The following is a 19,128-nucleotide window of genomic DNA, read 5'->3' on the forward strand; positions in this document are numbered from 1 at the left end:
GGGGGGAGAGGGAGGGAGGCGGGGGGGGAGAGGGAGGGAGGCGGGGGGGGAGAGGGAGGGAGGCGGGGGGGGAGAGGGAGGGAGGCGGGGGGGGAGAGGGAGGGAGGCGGGGGGGAGAGGGAGGGAGGCGGGGGGGAGAGGGAGGGAGGCGGGGGGGGAGAGGGAGGGAGGCGGGGGGGGAGGGGGAGGGAGGCGGGGGGGGAGAGGGAGGGAGGCGGGGGGGAGAGGGAGGGAGGCGGGGGGGAGAGGGAGGGAGGCGGGGGGGGAGAGGGAGGGAGGCGGGGGGGAGAGGGAGGGAGGCGGGGGGGGAGAGGGAGGGAGGCGGGGGGGGAGAGGGAGGGAGGCGGGGGGGAGAGGGAGGGGAGGCGGGGGGGAGAGGGAGGGAGGCGGGGGGAGAGGGAGGGAGGCGGGGGGGGAGAGGGAGGGAGGCGGGGGGGAGAGGGAGGGAGGCGGGGGGGGAGAGGGAGGGAGGCGGGGGGGGGAGAGGGAGGGAGGCGGGGGGGGGGGGGGGGAGAGGGAGGGAGGCGGGGGGGGAGAGGGAGGGAGGCGGGGGGGGGAGAGGGAGGGAGGCGGGGGGGGGAGAGGGAGGGAGGCGGGGGGGGGGGGGAGAGGGAGGGAGGCGGGGGGGGGGGGGAGAGGGAGGGAGGCGGGGGGGGGAGAGGGAGGGAGGCGGGGGGGAGAGGGAGGGAGGCGGGGGGGGAGAGGGAGGGAGGCGGGGGGGGGGAGAGGGAGGGAGGCGGGTGGGGAGAGGGAGGGGAAAGAGAGGGAGGCGGCTGAACGGGCCCGGCTGACATGAAGAAGCCGGGCCCAAAACTTCGGGCAGGGTCCACCCCCAGCAAGATGCCAGACGGGCGGGCCCCGCTGAAGGAGTTAAAGGTAGGTGGTTTGGGGAAGCCGGAGCTGAGGGGGGTCGTTGGAGCGGGAGGTTGGGGGTGGGATCCGGAGCGAGAGCGGGGGAGGGGGGGTGGTGGAGAGCCAGCTGGAGCCAGAGCAGGAGCTGGACAAGGGAGGTGCAGCCTGATCCTTGCAGCCTCACTGAGGCCATTCAGCCAGGGCTAGGGGCTGCGTGCGTTGGGCCCCTCCTATACAGTTTTGCGCGCCTGGAGCTACTACACATGCACGCCCACTGCAGCGCGCCTGTGCAGAAGTCCCGGCACTGATTTCAGCGCAGGGACCTGGCTCCACCCCCCACAGCTCGTGCTGCGCTGCGCCGAGCTGCAAAGGACGTGCAGGGAGCCGGAGAATCTGCAGGTATTTTTTAGGCGCACTTTCGGGCGCGAAGAACGGGCGTCCAGGTTGGCGGCCCGGCCCGAAACTTGGGCCCTCTGTGCTGTAAATTTCTATGATTCTATGACAAAGGCCAACATTCCATTTGCCTTCCTGATTACTAGCTGTACCTGCATACTAACCTTTTGTGTTTCATGCACAAGGAGCCCCAGATCCCTCTGTACTGCAGCATTTTATAATCTCTCTCAATTTAAATATTTTTTTGTTTTGTTTTTCCTGAAGTGGATAACCTCACACTTTCCCATATTATACCCAATCTGCCAAATGTCAGCCCACTCACTTAGCCTGTCTATATCCCATTGCAGATTCTTTGCGTCCTCCTCACAACTTTCTTTCCCACACATCTTTGTATCATCAGCAAATTTGGCTACGTTACACTCAGTCCCTTCATCCAAGTCATTAACATAGATTGTAAATAGTTGAGGCCCCAGCACCGATCCCTGTGGCACCCCACTAGTCACTGTTTGCCAACCGGAAAATGATCCATTTATTCCGACTCGGTTTTCTGTTGGTTTGCCAATCCTCTATCTACGTGAATATATTACCCCCAACCCCGTGAGCTCTTAGCTTGTGGAGTAACCCTTTGTGTGGCACCTTATCGAATGCCTTCTGGAAATCCAAATACACTACATCCACTGGTTCGCACTTACCCACCCTGCTCATTACATCCTCAAAGAACTCCAGCAAATTTGTCAAAAATGATTTCCCTTTCATAAAACCATGCAGACTCTGCTTGACTGTATTATGTTTTTCCAAATGTCCTGCTACTGCTTCCTTAATAATGGACTCTAGCATTTTCCCAACGACAAATGTTAGGCTAACTGGTCTATAGTTTCCTGCTTTCTGTCTCCCTTTTTTAAATAGGGACGTTACATTAGCGGTTTTCCAATCCGCTGGGACCTCTCCAGAATCCAGGGAATTTTAGTAGATTGCAACCAATGCATCCACCATCTCTGCAGCCACTTCTTTTACGACCCTAGGATGCAAGCCATCAGGTCCAGGGGACCTTTAGTCCCATTATTTTACCCAGTACTTCAGTGATAGTTTTAAGTCCCGCCTCCCCTCCCTATAGCCCCTTGATAATCTATTATTGGGATGTTTTTAGTGTCTTCTACCGTGAAGACTGACAAAATATTTGTTCAAAGTCTCTGCCATTTCCCTGTTCCCCATTATTAATTCCCCAGTCTCATCCGCTAAGGGCCCCAACATTTACTTTACCTACTTTCTTCCTTTTTGTACACCTGTAGAAACTCTTACTGTCTGTTTTTACATTTCTTGCTAGTTTACTCTCAATCCATCTTCTCTCTCTCTCTCTCTTATTTTTTAGTTGTCCTAAACTGGTTTTAAAAATTTCCCAATCCTCTGGCCTTCCACTAATCTTGCCAACATTGTATGCCATGGTTTTTAATTTGATACCATCTTTTACTTCCTTAGTTAGCTACAGATGGTTCTCCCTTCTCTTGAAGTCTTTCCTTCTCACAAATATATTTTTGTTGAGTTATGAAATAGCTCCTTAAATGTCTGCCACTGCTTATCAACCATCTTACTCTTTAATCTATTTTCCCAGTCCACTTTCGCGAACTGCGTCTTCATTCCTTTGTAATCGCCTTTATTTAAGATCAGGATATTGGTTTGAGTCCCAACTTTTCTCACCCTCCAACTGAATTTGGAATTCAAACCATGCTTTGATCACACTTTCCTGGAGGATCCTTTACCATGAGATAAATAAGTGCACATCACTTGAGTACAAGAGTAAGAAACTATTGCTACAATTGCATCGGGTTTTGGTGAGACCACACCTGGAGCACTGTGCACAGTTTTGGTCTCCTTGCCTGACGAAGGATCTATTTGCCTTAGAGGCTTTGCAACAAAGGTTCACTAGACTGATTGCTGGGATACGAGGGTTGTCCCATGAGGACAGATTGAATAGACTGGGCCTTTACTCTCTGGAGTTTAGAAGAATGCAAGGTGATCTCATTGAAACATACAAGATTCTGAGGGGTAGACAGGGTAGATGCTAAGAAGTTGTTTCCCCTGGCTGGAGAGTCTAGAACTAGGGGGCATAATCTCAGGATAGGGGGTCAGCTATTTAAAACTGAGAAGAAGAGGAATTTCTTCACTCAGTGGGTTGTGAATCTTTGGAATGCTCTTCCCCAGAGGGCTGTGGATGCTGAATCGTTGTATATTAAAGGCTGAGACAGCTAGATTTTTGGACTTTAGGGGAATCAAGGGATATGTAAATTGGGCAGGAAATTGGAGTTGAGGTCGAAGATCAGCCACGATTTTATTGAATGGGTGCAGGCTCGAGAGTCTGAATGGCCTACTCCTGCTTATGTTCTTAAATGTGCTGCAGAATCTGCATTGTCTTGCCGCAATACATAGTTCAGCTTGCTGCAAAATTGACCTGGAGCCTGTGTATATGCTGCATTTAATAAAAGACCTCAAAGCTGAAATCTGCGCTTACAGGTGCTTGCAACAATTAGTGAGCATCACATCTACATTTCTTTTATTTGTGAGCATTGTGGTTTAAACTCTTTTTCTTTAAATGGAATGCTATTAATCTGTACAGCCATGCCACCAATGATAGAATCGAGATGCTTACACTTCAGCTGCTGACTCCTCCAGTGTTTTGCTTTCATATTAATGATCAAAAGCAGCCAGGAAACAGCATGACAAATCTTCTCTGTACAAACTTTGCAAAGTTCCACTAATGGAATGCAGCCCAACTCATCCTGACTGCCTCGCCAACAGTTTTAAAAGATTTTTTAAAAGTCAGAAGCAAGCTTGAAGGCACATCCTTTAGGACTGTGTTTTAAGTGGAAACATTTACAGTTCGCCTTTAACTGCCAACAAAGCTGTGGGGGAAAAACTGGTTTCTGTAAAACCCCAGGTACTTCTACACGATTTAGCACAAAGTCAAGGTGAATGGCTGCAAGTCAAGGATCGATGCATATTTCAAAAAATGATCATACTACCTCATTTTACACCAGAATGATGTCCCAGAAGCAACATATTAAAAAATAAGCTTTACCTATGGTATCTGCTTTGCTGAAATGGCGTGTCACCACATTGTCCATGTTGTTGTTTTCACACAATTTCAATTCTAGCAGATAAACCTCGACTTTACAGTGCTTTACAAACATTCCGTGCTCAACCACCTGCGAACAGAATACATCCCTACATTAGAAAACACATGCCAACAGATCAAGACAGAGAAACAGGGATCACATTTTTGTATGAAATAAACAAAGAATAAAACTTTTAAAAAATTACCCTTTTACTTCCTTTCAAATCTACCAGCACGGTGCCTTTTCACGCCAAGATACTTGACGCTATGCTTCCAGGTCTCTGCTAATTGGACTCAGAAACTGGCTGGGAGGTGGTTCACTAAAGTGGAGGTTCTGGACAATCATATAGCTCTATTTGCCCTCCTCCTAAATCAACTGACAAGCTTATGTTACCAGGTCGTGTCATCTACAAAACATCAAACTCAATAATTCCTGTACCACTTGCATACCAACATTGGAACAGTTACATTTGAGTGTGGTGACTGAATTAATTTAAGTTGGCACTCCTGGACACTAAAATATTTGGTAAAATAGGAGAGATTAACAACAGAGTCCCCTATTTAAGTACCTAGCTGGATTTTACTCAGATCAGTTCAAGTATAAATCACCAAAGAAACTGCAAGAATATTGTGAACATTACATGGGTGTGGCAAGGAGGGATTGCTGCACTCATTCAACAGCCAAGTTCAGATACTGTCCAGATATTTGGCCGTTTAAATAAAAACGGAACTTTTTAAAATCAGTTACAATTATTCTGTCTACAAAGTTATAATTAAATAGGAAAATCTGGGATTCACTCAATAAACTAGCAATTTTAGCTTCCCAGTGTCACTTCTACAGGTAACAGTGATCCTTTAAATGCATATAAAATTGAGGTAGAATGCTGGGGCAACACATTGGAACATAAAAGCAGGCTAACATTTTGACTGTGGCTGGGTACCTATAACACTAAAGTGTTGGGCTCTTAACCAAAGCAACCCAAACTCTGAACCCAATAAAATTAACATTTATCCAGAAGGCATCACTGCTGGTTTTAGGAAGCAAGGAGGAGGAATAACATCACTCAAGTGGATATTCTGGGATATTAACAGAATGAAGTGCAGACAGTACTTCCAAAACAATGTTTACCTTATGGATTGTATCGATTTGGGGGTGTTGCACATGTGCACCAGTTTACAAAAACAAGGCAAAACAAACTTCACACTGGTGCTTTTTACCTCTTGGACTTGAATTCAAATTCAGCTCAAAATGTCTATTGGCTGTATATGAATCAAGTCTGAGCAGTCTCAACTCAGTTGCCAGTGGGCATGGGCTCGCAACATAAAACTACCCCAATTAAGCACTAAACAACAGAGCAGCCATCAGGATGTCTGGTGTGGGAAATGAGACACAGATTTACATAGAAATTACAACATGGAAACCAGTCATTTGGCCCAGCCAATGTTGGTATGCAGCCTCCACACAAACAGTATCCTAATCTCATGTACCCATCCTGTTCCCAGATTTCTTTATTCCTTTTCTTTCAACCATCCATCTTGATTTTAATGTTGACACGGTTTCTGCTTCATCCCTTACTCCAGCAGTGCATTCTGCATCCTCACAGCCTTTTTAGAATGATACAGCACAGGAGGCCATTTAGCCCAACATACCTGTGCCATCTCTTTGAAAGAGCTATCCAATCAGTCCCACACCCCTGCTCGGTCCCCAAATCCCTGCAAATATTTATCCAATTCCCATTACTGAATCTGCTTCCACCGCCCCTTCATGCAGTACATTCCAAATCATAACTCAGTGTAATTTTTTTTCCCCCCTCATGTCATTTCTGGTTCTTTTGCCAATAACCTTAAATCTATGTCCTCTGGTTAACGACCCCCACTGGAAAGAGTTTTTCCTTATTTACTCTATCAAAAAATTCATGATTTTGAATGTTTCCATCAAATCTCCCTTTAATCTTCTCTACTCTAAAGAGAACAACTCCAGTTCCTCTAGTCTCTCCACATAACTGAAGTCTTTCATCCCAGGTACCATTCTTGTAAATTTCCTCTGCACCCTCTCTAAGGCCTTGACATCCTTCCCAAAGTGCAGTGTCCAGAATTGGCCACAATACTCCAGCTGGGGTCTAACCCCGCCCACCCGTTCCTTCAACCACCGTCTGTGACAGAGACTGTAGGTTCCGCATCGGACTCATCAGCCACACGAGAACTCATTGTTAGTGTGGAAGCAAGTCATCCTCAACTCCGAAGGACTGCCTGAGAGAGAAGATAAAAGGTTTGGCATAACTTCTTGCTTTTGTACTCTGAATTGTATTTTTGTGAAAAAAATGTTTCTCCTGCTTTCTGCCTTAAATCCATTATATTCAATTTTATTGTTATGTCCATTTGTTCTAGCCCCTAAACAACTGGAAACAGTTTATCAATATCTAGTTCCTATCCCTTCATAATCTTAAACACCTCTATCAAATCACCCTGAAGTCTCCTCTGTTTTATGAAAACAGCTTCACACAAGACCAATGTCCAAAGGGATGCTCTTGAGATTCAGAGGCTGAACTCCAGGATATAGTCAATGTATTCACTGAGGCATATGAAAGCATGGGCCTTACGCTTAACATCCGTAAGACAGAGGTCCTCCACCAGCCTGTCACCACCGCACAGCACTGCCCGCCAATCATCAAGATCCACGGCATGGCCCTGGACAACGTGGACCATTTCCCATATCTCGGGAGCCTCATCAACAAAGGATTCCAAGGGACTGCCGATGATGTTCTTGAGATTGGGACTAAGGAGTGTTTGAAGGAGAACAGAAGAGAAGGAAGTTTTATAGGTATCTAACCAACTGTATTGTATCTGGGAATGATGCTGGTACTAGGTAACCAAAAAGGGTAAATGCTTCATTCCGAGTGTAAACAACACTCAAGGAGCAAAAAAAAATAGGCAATAGCTTAAATTAAAAAACTGGCTCCCTCATTAATAGAACATAAGAAATAGGAGCTGGAGTAAGGCCATGTGGCCCCTCGAGCCTGCTCCACCATTCAGTAAGATCATGGCTGATCTGATCTTGGCCTCAACTCCATTTCCCTGCCCGCTCCCCATAACCTTTGACTCCCTTATTGTTCAAAGATCTGTCTATCAAGACGGCATCTCGGACAGTGCAGCACTCCCTTAGCAGGGACATGGCTAAAAGAGGGGCAGGTATGGCAGCTTAACATTCCTGGTTACAGGATTTTCAGGCGGGATAGAGAGGGGGGGTAAAAAGGGAGGGGGGGTCTCGGTATTGATTAAAGAAACTATTACAGCTTTGAGGGATGATATGTTAGAGGAATTAACAAAGGCATATGGGTCGAACTGAAAAACAAAAAAGGGGTTATCACACTACACCAACGTTAGCGTCCTCGACCAGGCCAACATCTCCAGCATTGAAGCACTGACCGCACTTGATCAGCTCCTCGAGGCTCCCAAAGCGCTCTACTCGGAACTCCTTCACGGCAAGCGAGCCAAAGGTGGGCAGAGGAAACATTACAAGGACACCTTCAAAGCCTCCCTGATAAAGTGCAACACCTGGGAGTCCCTGGCCAAAGACCACCCTAAGTAGAGGAAGTGCATCCGGGAGGGCGCTGAGCACCTTGAGTCTCATCGCCGAGAGCATGCAGAAATCAAACGCAGGCAGCGGAAAGAGCGTGCAGCAAACCTGTCCCTCCCACCCACCCTTTCCCTCAACGACTATCTTTTCCACCTGTGACAGGGAAAGTGGGTCTCGTATTGGACTGTTCAGCTACCTAAGGATTAATTTTTTTTTTTTTTTTTTTTAAAAAGAGTGGAAGCAAGTCTTCCTCAATTCCAAGGGACTGCCTATGATGATGGGCGTGTACTATAAACCCCCAGTGAGAGGGAGCTAGAAGAGCAAATATGTAGGAAAATCTGAGAAGTGCAAAAACTATAGGGCAGTAATAGTAGGGGATTTCAACTATCCTAATATTAACTGGGACAACATTAGTGTGATGGGTATAGAGGGTGCGGAATTCCTAAAATGCATTCAAGAGAACTTTTTTTAGCCAGCATGTACCAAGCCTAACACGGGAGGGGGCGGTTCTGCATTTAGTTTTCGGGAATGAAGCTGGGCAGGTGGAGGGGGTTCAATGGGAGATCATTTAGGTGCTAGTGACCATAATTCAGTTAGATTTAAGATAGTTATGGAAAAGGACAAAGTTAGACTAGGAATACAAGTTCAAAATTGGGGAAAAGCCAACTTTGCTAAGCAGAGAGGTGATTCAGCCATAGTGAACTGGAAACAGCTACTTGAAGGTAAATCAGTGTCCGAGCAGTGGGAAACATTCAAGGAGGAGATCCGCAGGGTTCAGGCCATATATGTACCCTTAAAGGAAAAGGGTGGGACTAACAAATCTAGAGCCCCTGGATGTCTAGCAACATACAGGGTAGGATAAAGAAAAAAAGGGAAGCTTATGACAGGTACCGAGGGCTAAATATTGCAGAATCTCTAGGGGAGTATAGAAAGTCGAGGAGATATTTGGGAAGCAAAGAGAACATAAAAAATTATTGGCAAGTAAAATCAAGGAAAACCCAATGATGTTCTATAAATATATTAGGAGCAAGAGGATAACTAAAGAAAGGGTAGGGCCTATTAGAGACCGAGGGTAATGTGTGTGTGTGTGGAGACAGAAGATTATGAGGGGCCTGGATCGAGTGGATAGGAAGGACCCGTTTCCCTTGGCCGGCGAGAGGTGGGGGTCAACAACCAGGGGGCATAGATTTAAAATAATTGGTATATATCAACGATCCAGACCTGAATATAGGGAGTATGATTAAGAAGTTCGCCGATGATACTAAAATAGGCTGTGTGGTTGATAATGAAGAAGATAGCTGCAGACTGCAGGAAGATATCAATCAATTGGCAGGTGGGCAGAACAATGGCAAATGGAATTTAGTCCAGAGAAGTGAAAGATAATGCATTTGGGGAGGGCTAACAAGGAAAGAGAATACACATTAAATGGTAGGACACTGAGCAGTGTAAAGGAACAAAGGGACCTGGGAGTGCATGTCCACAGATCACTGAAGGTAGCAGGCCAGGTGGATAACATGGTTAAGGCGGCATACGGAATGCTTGCCTTTATTAGCCGAGGCATAGAATACAAAAGCAGGTAGATTATGCTTGAACTGTATAAAACACTGATTAGGCCACAGCTGGAGTACTGTGTGCTGTTCTGGTCTCCATATTACAGGAAGGACGTGATTGCACTGGAGAAGGTACAGAGAAGATTTACGAGGATGCTGCCGGGAGTGGAGAATCTTAGCTATGAGGACAGACTGGATAGGCTGGGTTTGTTTTCCTTGGAACAGAGGAGGCTGAGGGGAGACCTCATTGAAGTGTATAAAATTTATCAGGGGCCTAGATATAGTGGATACAAAGGGCCTATTTTCCTTAGCAGAGGGGTCAACAACCAGTGGACATAAATTTAAAGTAATTGGTCGAAGGTTTAGAGGGGATTTGAGACAAAATTTCTTCACAGAGGGTTGTGGTGGTCTGGAACTCACTGCCTGAAAGGGTGGTAGAGGCAGAAACCTTTACCGCATTTAAAAAGTACTTGAATGTCCACTTTAAGGCCATGACCTGCAATGTTACTGACCGAGAGCTGGAAAGTGGGATTAAGCTGGATAGCCTTTTGTTGGCTGCCGCGGACACGGGCCTCCTTCTGTGCTGCAAACTTCTATGATTAGCACTGCAGTGGAGTGTCAGCCCAGGTTTATGTGCTCAAGTCTCTGGAGTGGGACTTGAACCCACAACCTTCTGACTCAGAGGCGAGCGTGCTACCCATCGATCATATTATACAAGAACTAGTTACATGAATGTCTAGGAGAGATATTATAGTTACATGAAGTAATGGCTTAGTTCTATTCTGCTTTGGTTCTACTTATAGCAGCATAAACTGATAGGCCTTCGATAATCAACTGCGTACAACATTCCATCCTCAAGAAATATGCCCACGTCCCCTCTTTCGTCATACCAAATTATGATAAACACGCAATAAGCACAACATCTGGGGGTGAGCTTGGACATCACGCACATAAATCCTGACAGAACACTCGGTGCAAGCGACAGTATTTGGCACATACTTCTACTCTATGATGCCAAGGAATTTAAAGATGAAGTTTTGGAGTTCAGATCCTCCTGGTTTGTTTGTTACACTTGACAAAAACAAAAGCAGCTGCCAAAAAACAGCACAGTGAAAGCTACCACCCTTTCCCTTTTGAGCAAACCTCAGTAGTAAAATACATTAAAAACAGAGTTTTAATTTAACCAGACTAATGTCTGCAACATTCGCTGAAGTCAGTTGGTCTGCCAGCTGCAACTCTGCACACTAAAGACTCTTCCGTTCAAAGAATATACAATCAATACAGAATGTGTGTAACAGATTTGTACCTAGTGATAAGTTGGGTTTCTACCAAAAAATTTACACCATCAAAGCCCATCATGGGGAACGAATTACCCATACAAACTAACTTCCTTGATTTGATTTTAGTAACATGACCTGCTGAGAATTGAAATACATACCTAGCAGAAAAGTTGAGGTCACTGAATTTCAGTGGTCAGATTATATCCCTTAAAGGGTTGCTGTCCTACTCCTATCGAACAATACATTTTTATTTTTCTGATTTATTTTTAAACCTGTCCTGTAAGAACAAATTACAGGTAGCTCTTGGGTGCTTGAGGCTGCTCGAGACCCATACTGTGTCAGCTGTGGCACACTCGCCTTGGAGTCTGAAGGTTGTGGGTTCATGTCCCACTCCAGGGATTTGAGCACATAAATCTAGACTGACACTACAATGCGGTGCTGTGGAGCGCTGCACTTTTGGATGAGACGTTAAACCGAGACCCTGTCTGCTCTCTCAGGTGGACATAAAAGAACCCATGGCACTATTTTGAAGATAAGTAGGGGAGTTATCCAGTGTCCTGGGCAATATTTACCCCTCAATCAACATAACAAAAACAATTTATCTGGTCGTTATCACATTGTTGTTTTTGGGAGTTTGCTGGGTGCAAGTTGGCTGCTGCGTTTCCCACATTACAACAGTGACCATACTCCAAAAGTACTTCATTGGCTGTAAAGTGCATTGAAACGCCTGATGGTCGTGAAAGGCGCTATATAGATGTAAGTCTTTCTTTCTTTATTAAGAAAACTTTTCCTTAAATTTTAATCTGCTGCTATGCAATGTTTCCTTTAAGCTGTGTCTTCTCCCTGGACCTCCTATACAGCCGGCTTTTCTGGCAAAAAAAACTCCCGCATGCACAGAATTTTGAATGGGCTGCGCAGCCTCTTAAAGGGGCCATGCACCCAAACCAAATTAATGGGCTGCTAGGTTCCAACTATACATACATGGGAGTATGGTAGGGTAGTGGTTATGTTAGTGGACTAGTAACACTGAGGCTAAAAGATCAAATCCTACTATGACAAATTGCGAGATTAAATTCAACTGATTTGATAATTTTGGAGCTGGAACCATGAAATTTGCAGGACTGCTTATAAAAACCCAACTGCTTTACTGATTTCCTACATGCGACTCCAGTCCCACACTACACAGCTCACGCTTAATGCCAACTGAAGTGGGCAAGCTACTCAGAGAAACTAAGGACAGGCAATAAATGCAGCCTTGTCAGCATCTCCCATATCCTAAAAATAAACTTTTAACAACAAAATCGTTCAATTTTTCTTGAATTACTAGTCTAATAGAATTATGTTTCAGGACATTAGCTTGCTGGCTCATTTTCATTTTTCAATATACATTGGAAACATAATTCCACACAAATTTTGAGTTCATTATCAAAATAAAAGTTTTGAAAAATTGAAACTAAACTGAAACCCAGTTGCTAATAAAACCCATTTCAATTCCTTGTAGATAACATTTGGTCTTACCTTTCGTACAATGGGTTCCTGACCCTCAACACAAGAATACCAATTGACCAACTTGGTCCAAGCTTCAGTGGGAACCAAGACATAATCCAGCTCATCGATCAAGTGTTCCTTCAGGACCTGTGATTCTACTTCTATAAAGAACACAGTAACAGATTACAAGTTAAGACACAATAATATCATAACCCTTGCCCCTTCCCCAATTCCAAGCGTCTTTAGTGGAGTTTGGAGGGGAAGATGAGTGACTGAACTCCACAGACTAACATGCACGAGTAGCTTGGATGTCACATTGTATAAGAAATGCCTAAATGTTTTCTCAAAAATAATTTACATCTTTGAGAACACTCAAGCGGAGATAGAGACACAAGTGGAGCTCTCATAACTCGTGGTGAGGTGAAGGATAAGCTGTTTCATCCCATGTAATGTACAAAACTTCAGAGTTTTGGACTCTGGGGAGGTACCAGCGGATTGGAAAGCAGCTAATGTAACGCCTCTGTTTAAAAAAGGGGGCAGACAAAAGGCAGGTAACTATAGGCCGGTTAGTTTAACATCTGTAGTGGGGAAAATGCTTGAAGCTATCATTAAGGAACAAATAGCGGGACATCTAGATAGGAATAGTGCAATCAAGCAGACGCAACATGGATTCATGAAGGGGAAATCATGTTTAACTAACTTACTGGAATTCTTTGAGGATATAACGAGCATGGTGGATTGAGGTGTACCGATGGATGTGGTGTATTTAGATTTCCAAAAGGCATTCGATAAGGTGCCACACAAAAGGTTACTGCAGAAGATAAAGGTACGCGGAGTCAGAGGAAATGTATTAGCATGGAGAGAGAATTGGCGGGCTAACAGAAAGCAGAGAGTTGGGATAAATGGGTCCTTTTCAGGTTGGAAATCGGTGGTTAGTGGTGTGCCACAGGGATCGGTGCTGGGACCACAACTGTTTACAATATACATAGATGACCTGGAAGAGGGGACAGAGTGTAGTGTAACAAAATTTGCAGATGACACAAAGATTAGTGGGAAAGCGGTTTGTGTAGAGGACACAGAGAGGCTGCAAAGAGATTTAGGTAGGTTAAGCGAATGGGCTAAGGCTTGGCAGATGGAATACAAAGTCGGAAAGTGTGAGGTCATCCACCTTGGGAAAAAAAAAAACAGTAAAAGGGAATATTATTTGAATGGGGAGAAATTACAACATGCTGCGGTGCAGAGGGACCTGGGGGTCCTTGTGCATGAAACTTGTGCATGAATCCCAAAATGTTAGTTTGCAGGTGCAGCAGGTAATCAGGAAGGCGAATGGAATGTTGGCCTTCATTGCGAGAGGGATGGAGTACAAAAGCAGGGAGGTCCTTCTGCAACTGTATAGGGTATTGGTGAGGCCGCACCTGGAGTACTGCGTGCCGTTTTGGTCACCTTACTTAAGGAAGGATATACTAGCTTTGGAGGGGGTACAGAGACGATTCACTAGGCTGATTCCGAAGATGAGGCGGTTACCTTATGATAGATTGAGTAGACTGGGTCTTTACTCGGAGTTCAGAAGGATGAGGGGTGATCTTATAGAAACATTTAAAATAATGAAAGGGATAGACAAGATAGAGGCAGAGAGGTTGTTTCCACTGGTCGGGGAAACTAGAACTAGGGGGCACAGCCTCAAAATACGAGTTAAAACCGAGTTGAGAAGGAATTTCTTCTCCCAGAGGGTTGTGAATCTGTGGAATTCTCTGCCCAAGGAAGCAGTTGAGGCTAGCGCATTGAATGTATTCAAATCACAGATAGATAGATTTTTAACCAATAAGGGAATTAAGGGTTACGGGGAGCGGGCAGGTAAGTGGAGCTGAGTCCACGGCCAGATCAGCCATGATCTTGTTGAATGGCGGAGCAGGCTCGAGGGGCTAGATGGCCTACTCCTGTTCCTAATTCTTATGTTCTTATGTTCTTTTATAACTGATATTGATTGGATAAGATAAATTGTACTTTTAGCTCACATGATGTTCATTTGTGAGTAGAAAACCATAGATTAGTCATGGACCATAATTTATGTATAAGTATGTAGCTAATTTTAGCTCAACACTTCTTTTGATAAACCCAGTAAATAGGTGGTAGTGATCAGAAGGATATCTCAAAATGCAAATAATTAGAGGTAGGTTGCAGGTGCTGCATTTAGCAGTAATGGGATAAGGAAGCAGTGGGAGAATTGTAGCAGTACCTGTAGTATGTTTTGGGGTGTGGCGGTGATGTGATGGGGGTTCCTGATTATACCAGCACTGATACGAATTAATAACTCGAGAGGTCTTGGCGGGTGTGAACACTGGTGGGGTCAGATCAGAGTGCCAGGAGGGACATCCTTGGGCGATGAGAACACGGGGAACACGGTTGTGGGATGCCAGGGAAAATCCAAAGAGGGTTTTATCTAGGTGGTTCGGCAGCGGTAAATGGGGCTTGTTAAATAATCTTAAAAGTTTAGTCCCACTTTTAAATGTGTTTAAAGCACTTCACCAACTTAAAGCTGGTTCCCAGTCTGGGTCATTGGGTCCAGGTGCTCAGGTTGAGAGACAAACTTCAGTAGTTCTCAGGCTGCTCCCACCCAAGATGGAGGCACAAATCGGGAACGGATATGTCTCAAAGTAGATAAGTAGTTTGTACATGTGAGATGAGGGAATAATTAAGGGTTGCTAAACAGCAAGCGAATACAGACCCAATACATACAATTAGAATCTCTCTGGGACAACTTTACTATAATTTGTATCTGTTATTACAGCAGCTTTAAAATTTTCCAGTAAATCTGTTTTGATTAGATACAGAAATATAGCTAACCACCTCTACATATATTTTGTGAAATGCCAATACCTGGCCTAACAAAAAATGCCAGATGGCACCACAAATCTAATCTCTGCATTCGAGCTAATCACCTACTGACTTTCCTTAAGAGACTGGTTCATGGGTCTCTAAATATTAGTTTAAAATTACCATTTTTTTTAAAAAAAGATACCGTGGAGGTTTACTAGCAAATTAGGACTCAGCTCTGATCACATGATGACAATCACCAGTTGCCAGATATCACACACAAAACAAGCAGAATTTCACGGGTAGCAACTGCATCTATTCTGAACCACTCAGATGGCTATCAACAGCAGCCAAGGATGTCAGACAGTCACTGCACATTAATCTGACCTCTGGATGTTCCAGTAACATTTCAGCCAAGATATCTGTTTTAGCAGTTCTATTTTAGAAAGGACGCTCAGCATGAACCGACAGAAACTAAGGAACAATATTTCGGACTGCAAGGGGTAAAAAAAAGCTATTTTGCAGGCAAACATCAAACCTGATCATAGTTCATTGGGCATGATTGGTATCTGGAAAGCAAGCTGCCTGTGTCAGAAACATTTCAAGCCACAATAAAAGCTCAAATACTAACATTTTTAAACCCCTGAAAAACAAATTAACTTAGTTTAATAAGTCACAATTGACAGTGGTGGTGGTCTGTACCAGACCAACATAAGCAGCTTTATATAGAAAGTAGAAACAAAAATATTTGTCTTGCCTTAAAACAAAAATAATTCTCCCAACTGACAACCTCAGCTGCATAGAAGATATTGTAATGTCAATTTCTGGCAACTTTTTTTAAACCTATCGTGTGCATCTAAAATGGGCCCGAGACTGATCTATTTCCATGTCTCTGCTGCCCTGAAATGGTCGACAGGAGGCAGCCAAGGAACTCTCCATCCCCTAAAGATGGGAAAAGCAACTGGATTTAATTTGGGGCATGCCCAGAGCAGCATAGTTCATTTTTGGGAATCAACAACCTGGAGATCAAACCTGCATTACCAAATGCTGCAGCATTACAAGTTGTTTTTACACTGCCGTATCACTTGGGTGAGTTCAAACCTTAGCAAATAGTTCTGCAGAACCGTATTTAAACAAAAGACGACCTGAAGTACAGCATTATTTTTTTTTAAATTACAAGCCACAACGGAAACTTCTGAAGTCTACCCTTTTCGGACTACCCCTAGGGCCCTCCAGAGTTTATGGCCATTTTGAGTTGTGAAAAATCTTTTAGCTTTCAAAATAGGCATCCCTTTCACACGTGTACAAAGTGGATTTTGAAGTCGATCAAAATAAAATTACACATACATAACCTAATTATATTCTTTAAACAACTGTAATCAGGTTTCAGCTAGATATTAGTACAGAACTACAAGCATAATCCTCCAAGGACAAACTTAATATAATTATTTGGTAATAAACATATGATTCAGCCCCTCGAGCCCGTTCTGTCACTCCATTAGATCATGGATGATCGGTACCTTAACTCCAACTGCCCGCATTTAATCCACATACTATGGTATCCTTGCCTAATAAAATCTGTTGATCTCAGTCTTGAAAATACCTAGATTAGATCTCCCTCAAGCTTCTAAACTCAAGGGAATACAAGCCAAGTTTATGCAACCAGTCCTCATATTTTAATCCTTTAAGCCATGTGGTGAATCAGCTCTATATTCCCTCCAATGCTGACATATCCTTCCTGAGGTGTGATACCCAAAACTGAACACAGTACTCCAGATGGGCTATGACCAAAGCTCCATACAATTCATACATCACTTCCTCCCCTTTGTATTCCAGCCCCCTTGCCATTCCATTAGCCTTTTTGAACCTGAGCATTAGCTTTAGAAGCGTGTGCACCTGGACACCCTTCTACAGTTCCTCGTCGCTCACCATTAAGAACATTTTCTGATGTGTCTTTCTTGGATCCAAAGTGAATGATTTCACACTTTCGCACTTTGAACTCCCATCTACCACAATTTTTGCCCACTTACTTAATCTGCTGTGTCCCTTTGTCATTTCCTGCTCCCATCTACACAATTTACTGTGCCTCCTAACTTAGTGTCATCTGCAAACTTGGCTATACAACTTTCTATTCCTTCAAACTCAATCGTCAGCCAGAACTTGCACCTGTGCAGGCATGATGGGCTAGATGGCGTCCCTGTGCTGAAAACACTTTTGCCATCAGAATCATAGAATTGGACAGCACAGGAGGCCATTTGGCCCGAGTTACAATTTAGATTTTTGAAAGAAATTGATCAATCAGGCACAGTGCACATAGTGCATTATATGCCCAAATATTAAATCCAGTTCTTATCCAGCTTTCCAGGCAAGAAATATATCACAGGATTATAATAATAAAACAGTGTTTTGATCTTCAAATAGCCGCCCAAAAGACATGCATTAACCTGAAATATACAAGAGATCTTGTGTTCAATGCAATACATTACCCTGCAAAATGATGAATCACATTTAATCAAAAGCTTGGGATATTCAGAATTTAATATAATTTCAATGAAATTGTCAATGATCAGAACAAATCTTGTATTAGCATGTATAACAAAATTCTACAGCATTCGAATAAAATCAAACAAAGCTTGGCATTCAACATTTCAATACCTGCAAAAAGCCCAGAATTATCAATCGGGCCCGGAAACATTCCACGTTCTCCTACATTGTACATGTCCCAGCTGTCGAAACCCACATATTTCTTCCATTGTTTAAACCACCTACTGTCTATTAGGTACCTAAAAGATAAAACATCGAAGAAGTTATTTTTGAGGATATGAAAGCACTATTTTCCTCTTGCCCATCCCACTCAGCCACACACCTCTGGCAATCTGCAAGGCAGCCTTTGCCAATGTGCCTCCAACTGTGCCAGAAAGTACAACTCTGATGTCTTCCCGCTCCATGGCGAGGCACCAGATAATGCCACAAAAGCAAGGTCAAGGTAAGGAAGATACAAGGTAGAGGTTAAATGCAACAATTCCTTTCTTTCCTCTCAAAGGCACTGACTCTTGATTGTTTCTGGCCTTTGGCAACTCGCTTACAACTCACCCAAATTGCCCTTATTCATGAGTTTATACCATGAACGCCAGGGGAAAATTACTCCAATTTTAATCCTGTCTTCACCCAAGATTCAGCTTCCATCAGAAGTTAATTAATTCCAAAAGGAGCACAGCCCTAGCAGATTTTTCCCCTTACCTAGCCTAGTGGCAGAGGTCAACTGTAGCGCCCCTACCACACTCAGCTAACTCAACGTAGTACAACAACTGAACTTGGGACCTCCCAGACATGCATGGCTCAGTGCCGCACTTCATCAACAGATCTGTTGGAAAGAGCATTTAATATTTGTTAAACTTAAGTGGAAAAGGGAAATTGGAATAGGTTATTGTCACAGTGGTATTTCATGCATGCTGGATGGAAGTGTTAATGCTAGTTTGCCTTGGTGGTAGCCATCTCACATCCAAGTCAGAAGCTGCGAGTTGAAGCCCCACTGCAGGATTTCAGCAGATAATGTAGGCTGATACAAAGGGAGTTCCACATTGTCAGAGATGCTGTACTTCAGATGAGAATTTAAACGAGGCCCAATTTGCCTCCTTGATAAGGGAAATGTCCTAACCAACATTCCTCCTTCAGTCAACACCACCAAAAAATATATAGATCAACTAGTTGCTCATCTCATTTGTGCACAGTTCTGTCTCCATATTATAAAAAGAGTAGACACTGAAGAAAGTGCAAGAAAAGATTTACAAGGATATTAGAACTGAGATATTATAACTATCAGGAAAAAATTAACAGGCTGGGGCTCTTTTCTGTAGAAAAAAGACTGAAGTCTTTCAAATTATAAAGGGGTTTGATAGAGCAGACGTAGAGAAGATGCTTCCACTTGTGGGAGAACAAAACTAGGGGTCATAAACAATGTTCCCTGTAATCTTTTGGGAGCCGTGCGGTCCATTCAAAAGTTCGCAGATACGCAGTTTTTTCCAATTTAAAAGCCAGCTCACTGGCTGCGCGGAACCCCTGCAG

The 19,128-nt window shown here is 44.1% G+C and overlaps 1 protein-coding gene across 2 annotated transcripts in view; it reads right to left on the reverse strand.

Moving 5' to 3' along the window:
- The window catches only part of usp4 (ubiquitin specific peptidase 4 (proto-oncogene)), a 115,905-nt gene that overhangs the window by 87,365 nt on the left and 9,412 nt on the right, over positions 1-19,128 (reverse strand). For both annotated transcript variants that reach the window (XM_070895578.1, XM_070895576.1), the window contains exons 2-4: positions 17,719-17,846; positions 12,280-12,410; positions 4,319-4,445 (exon numbers count right to left, since the gene is read on the reverse strand). In XM_070895578.1, the coding sequence (XP_070751679.1) occupies positions 4,319-4,445; positions 12,280-12,410; positions 17,719-17,846 (386 nt within the window). The remainder of the gene's footprint in view (positions 1-4,318; positions 4,446-12,279; positions 12,411-17,718; positions 17,847-19,128) is intronic.

The sequence above is a fragment of the Pristiophorus japonicus genome, chromosome 12 (assembly GCF_044704955.1).
Source record: "Pristiophorus japonicus isolate sPriJap1 chromosome 12, sPriJap1.hap1, whole genome shotgun sequence".
Lineage (NCBI taxonomy): Eukaryota > Metazoa > Chordata > Chondrichthyes > Pristiophoridae > Pristiophorus > Pristiophorus japonicus.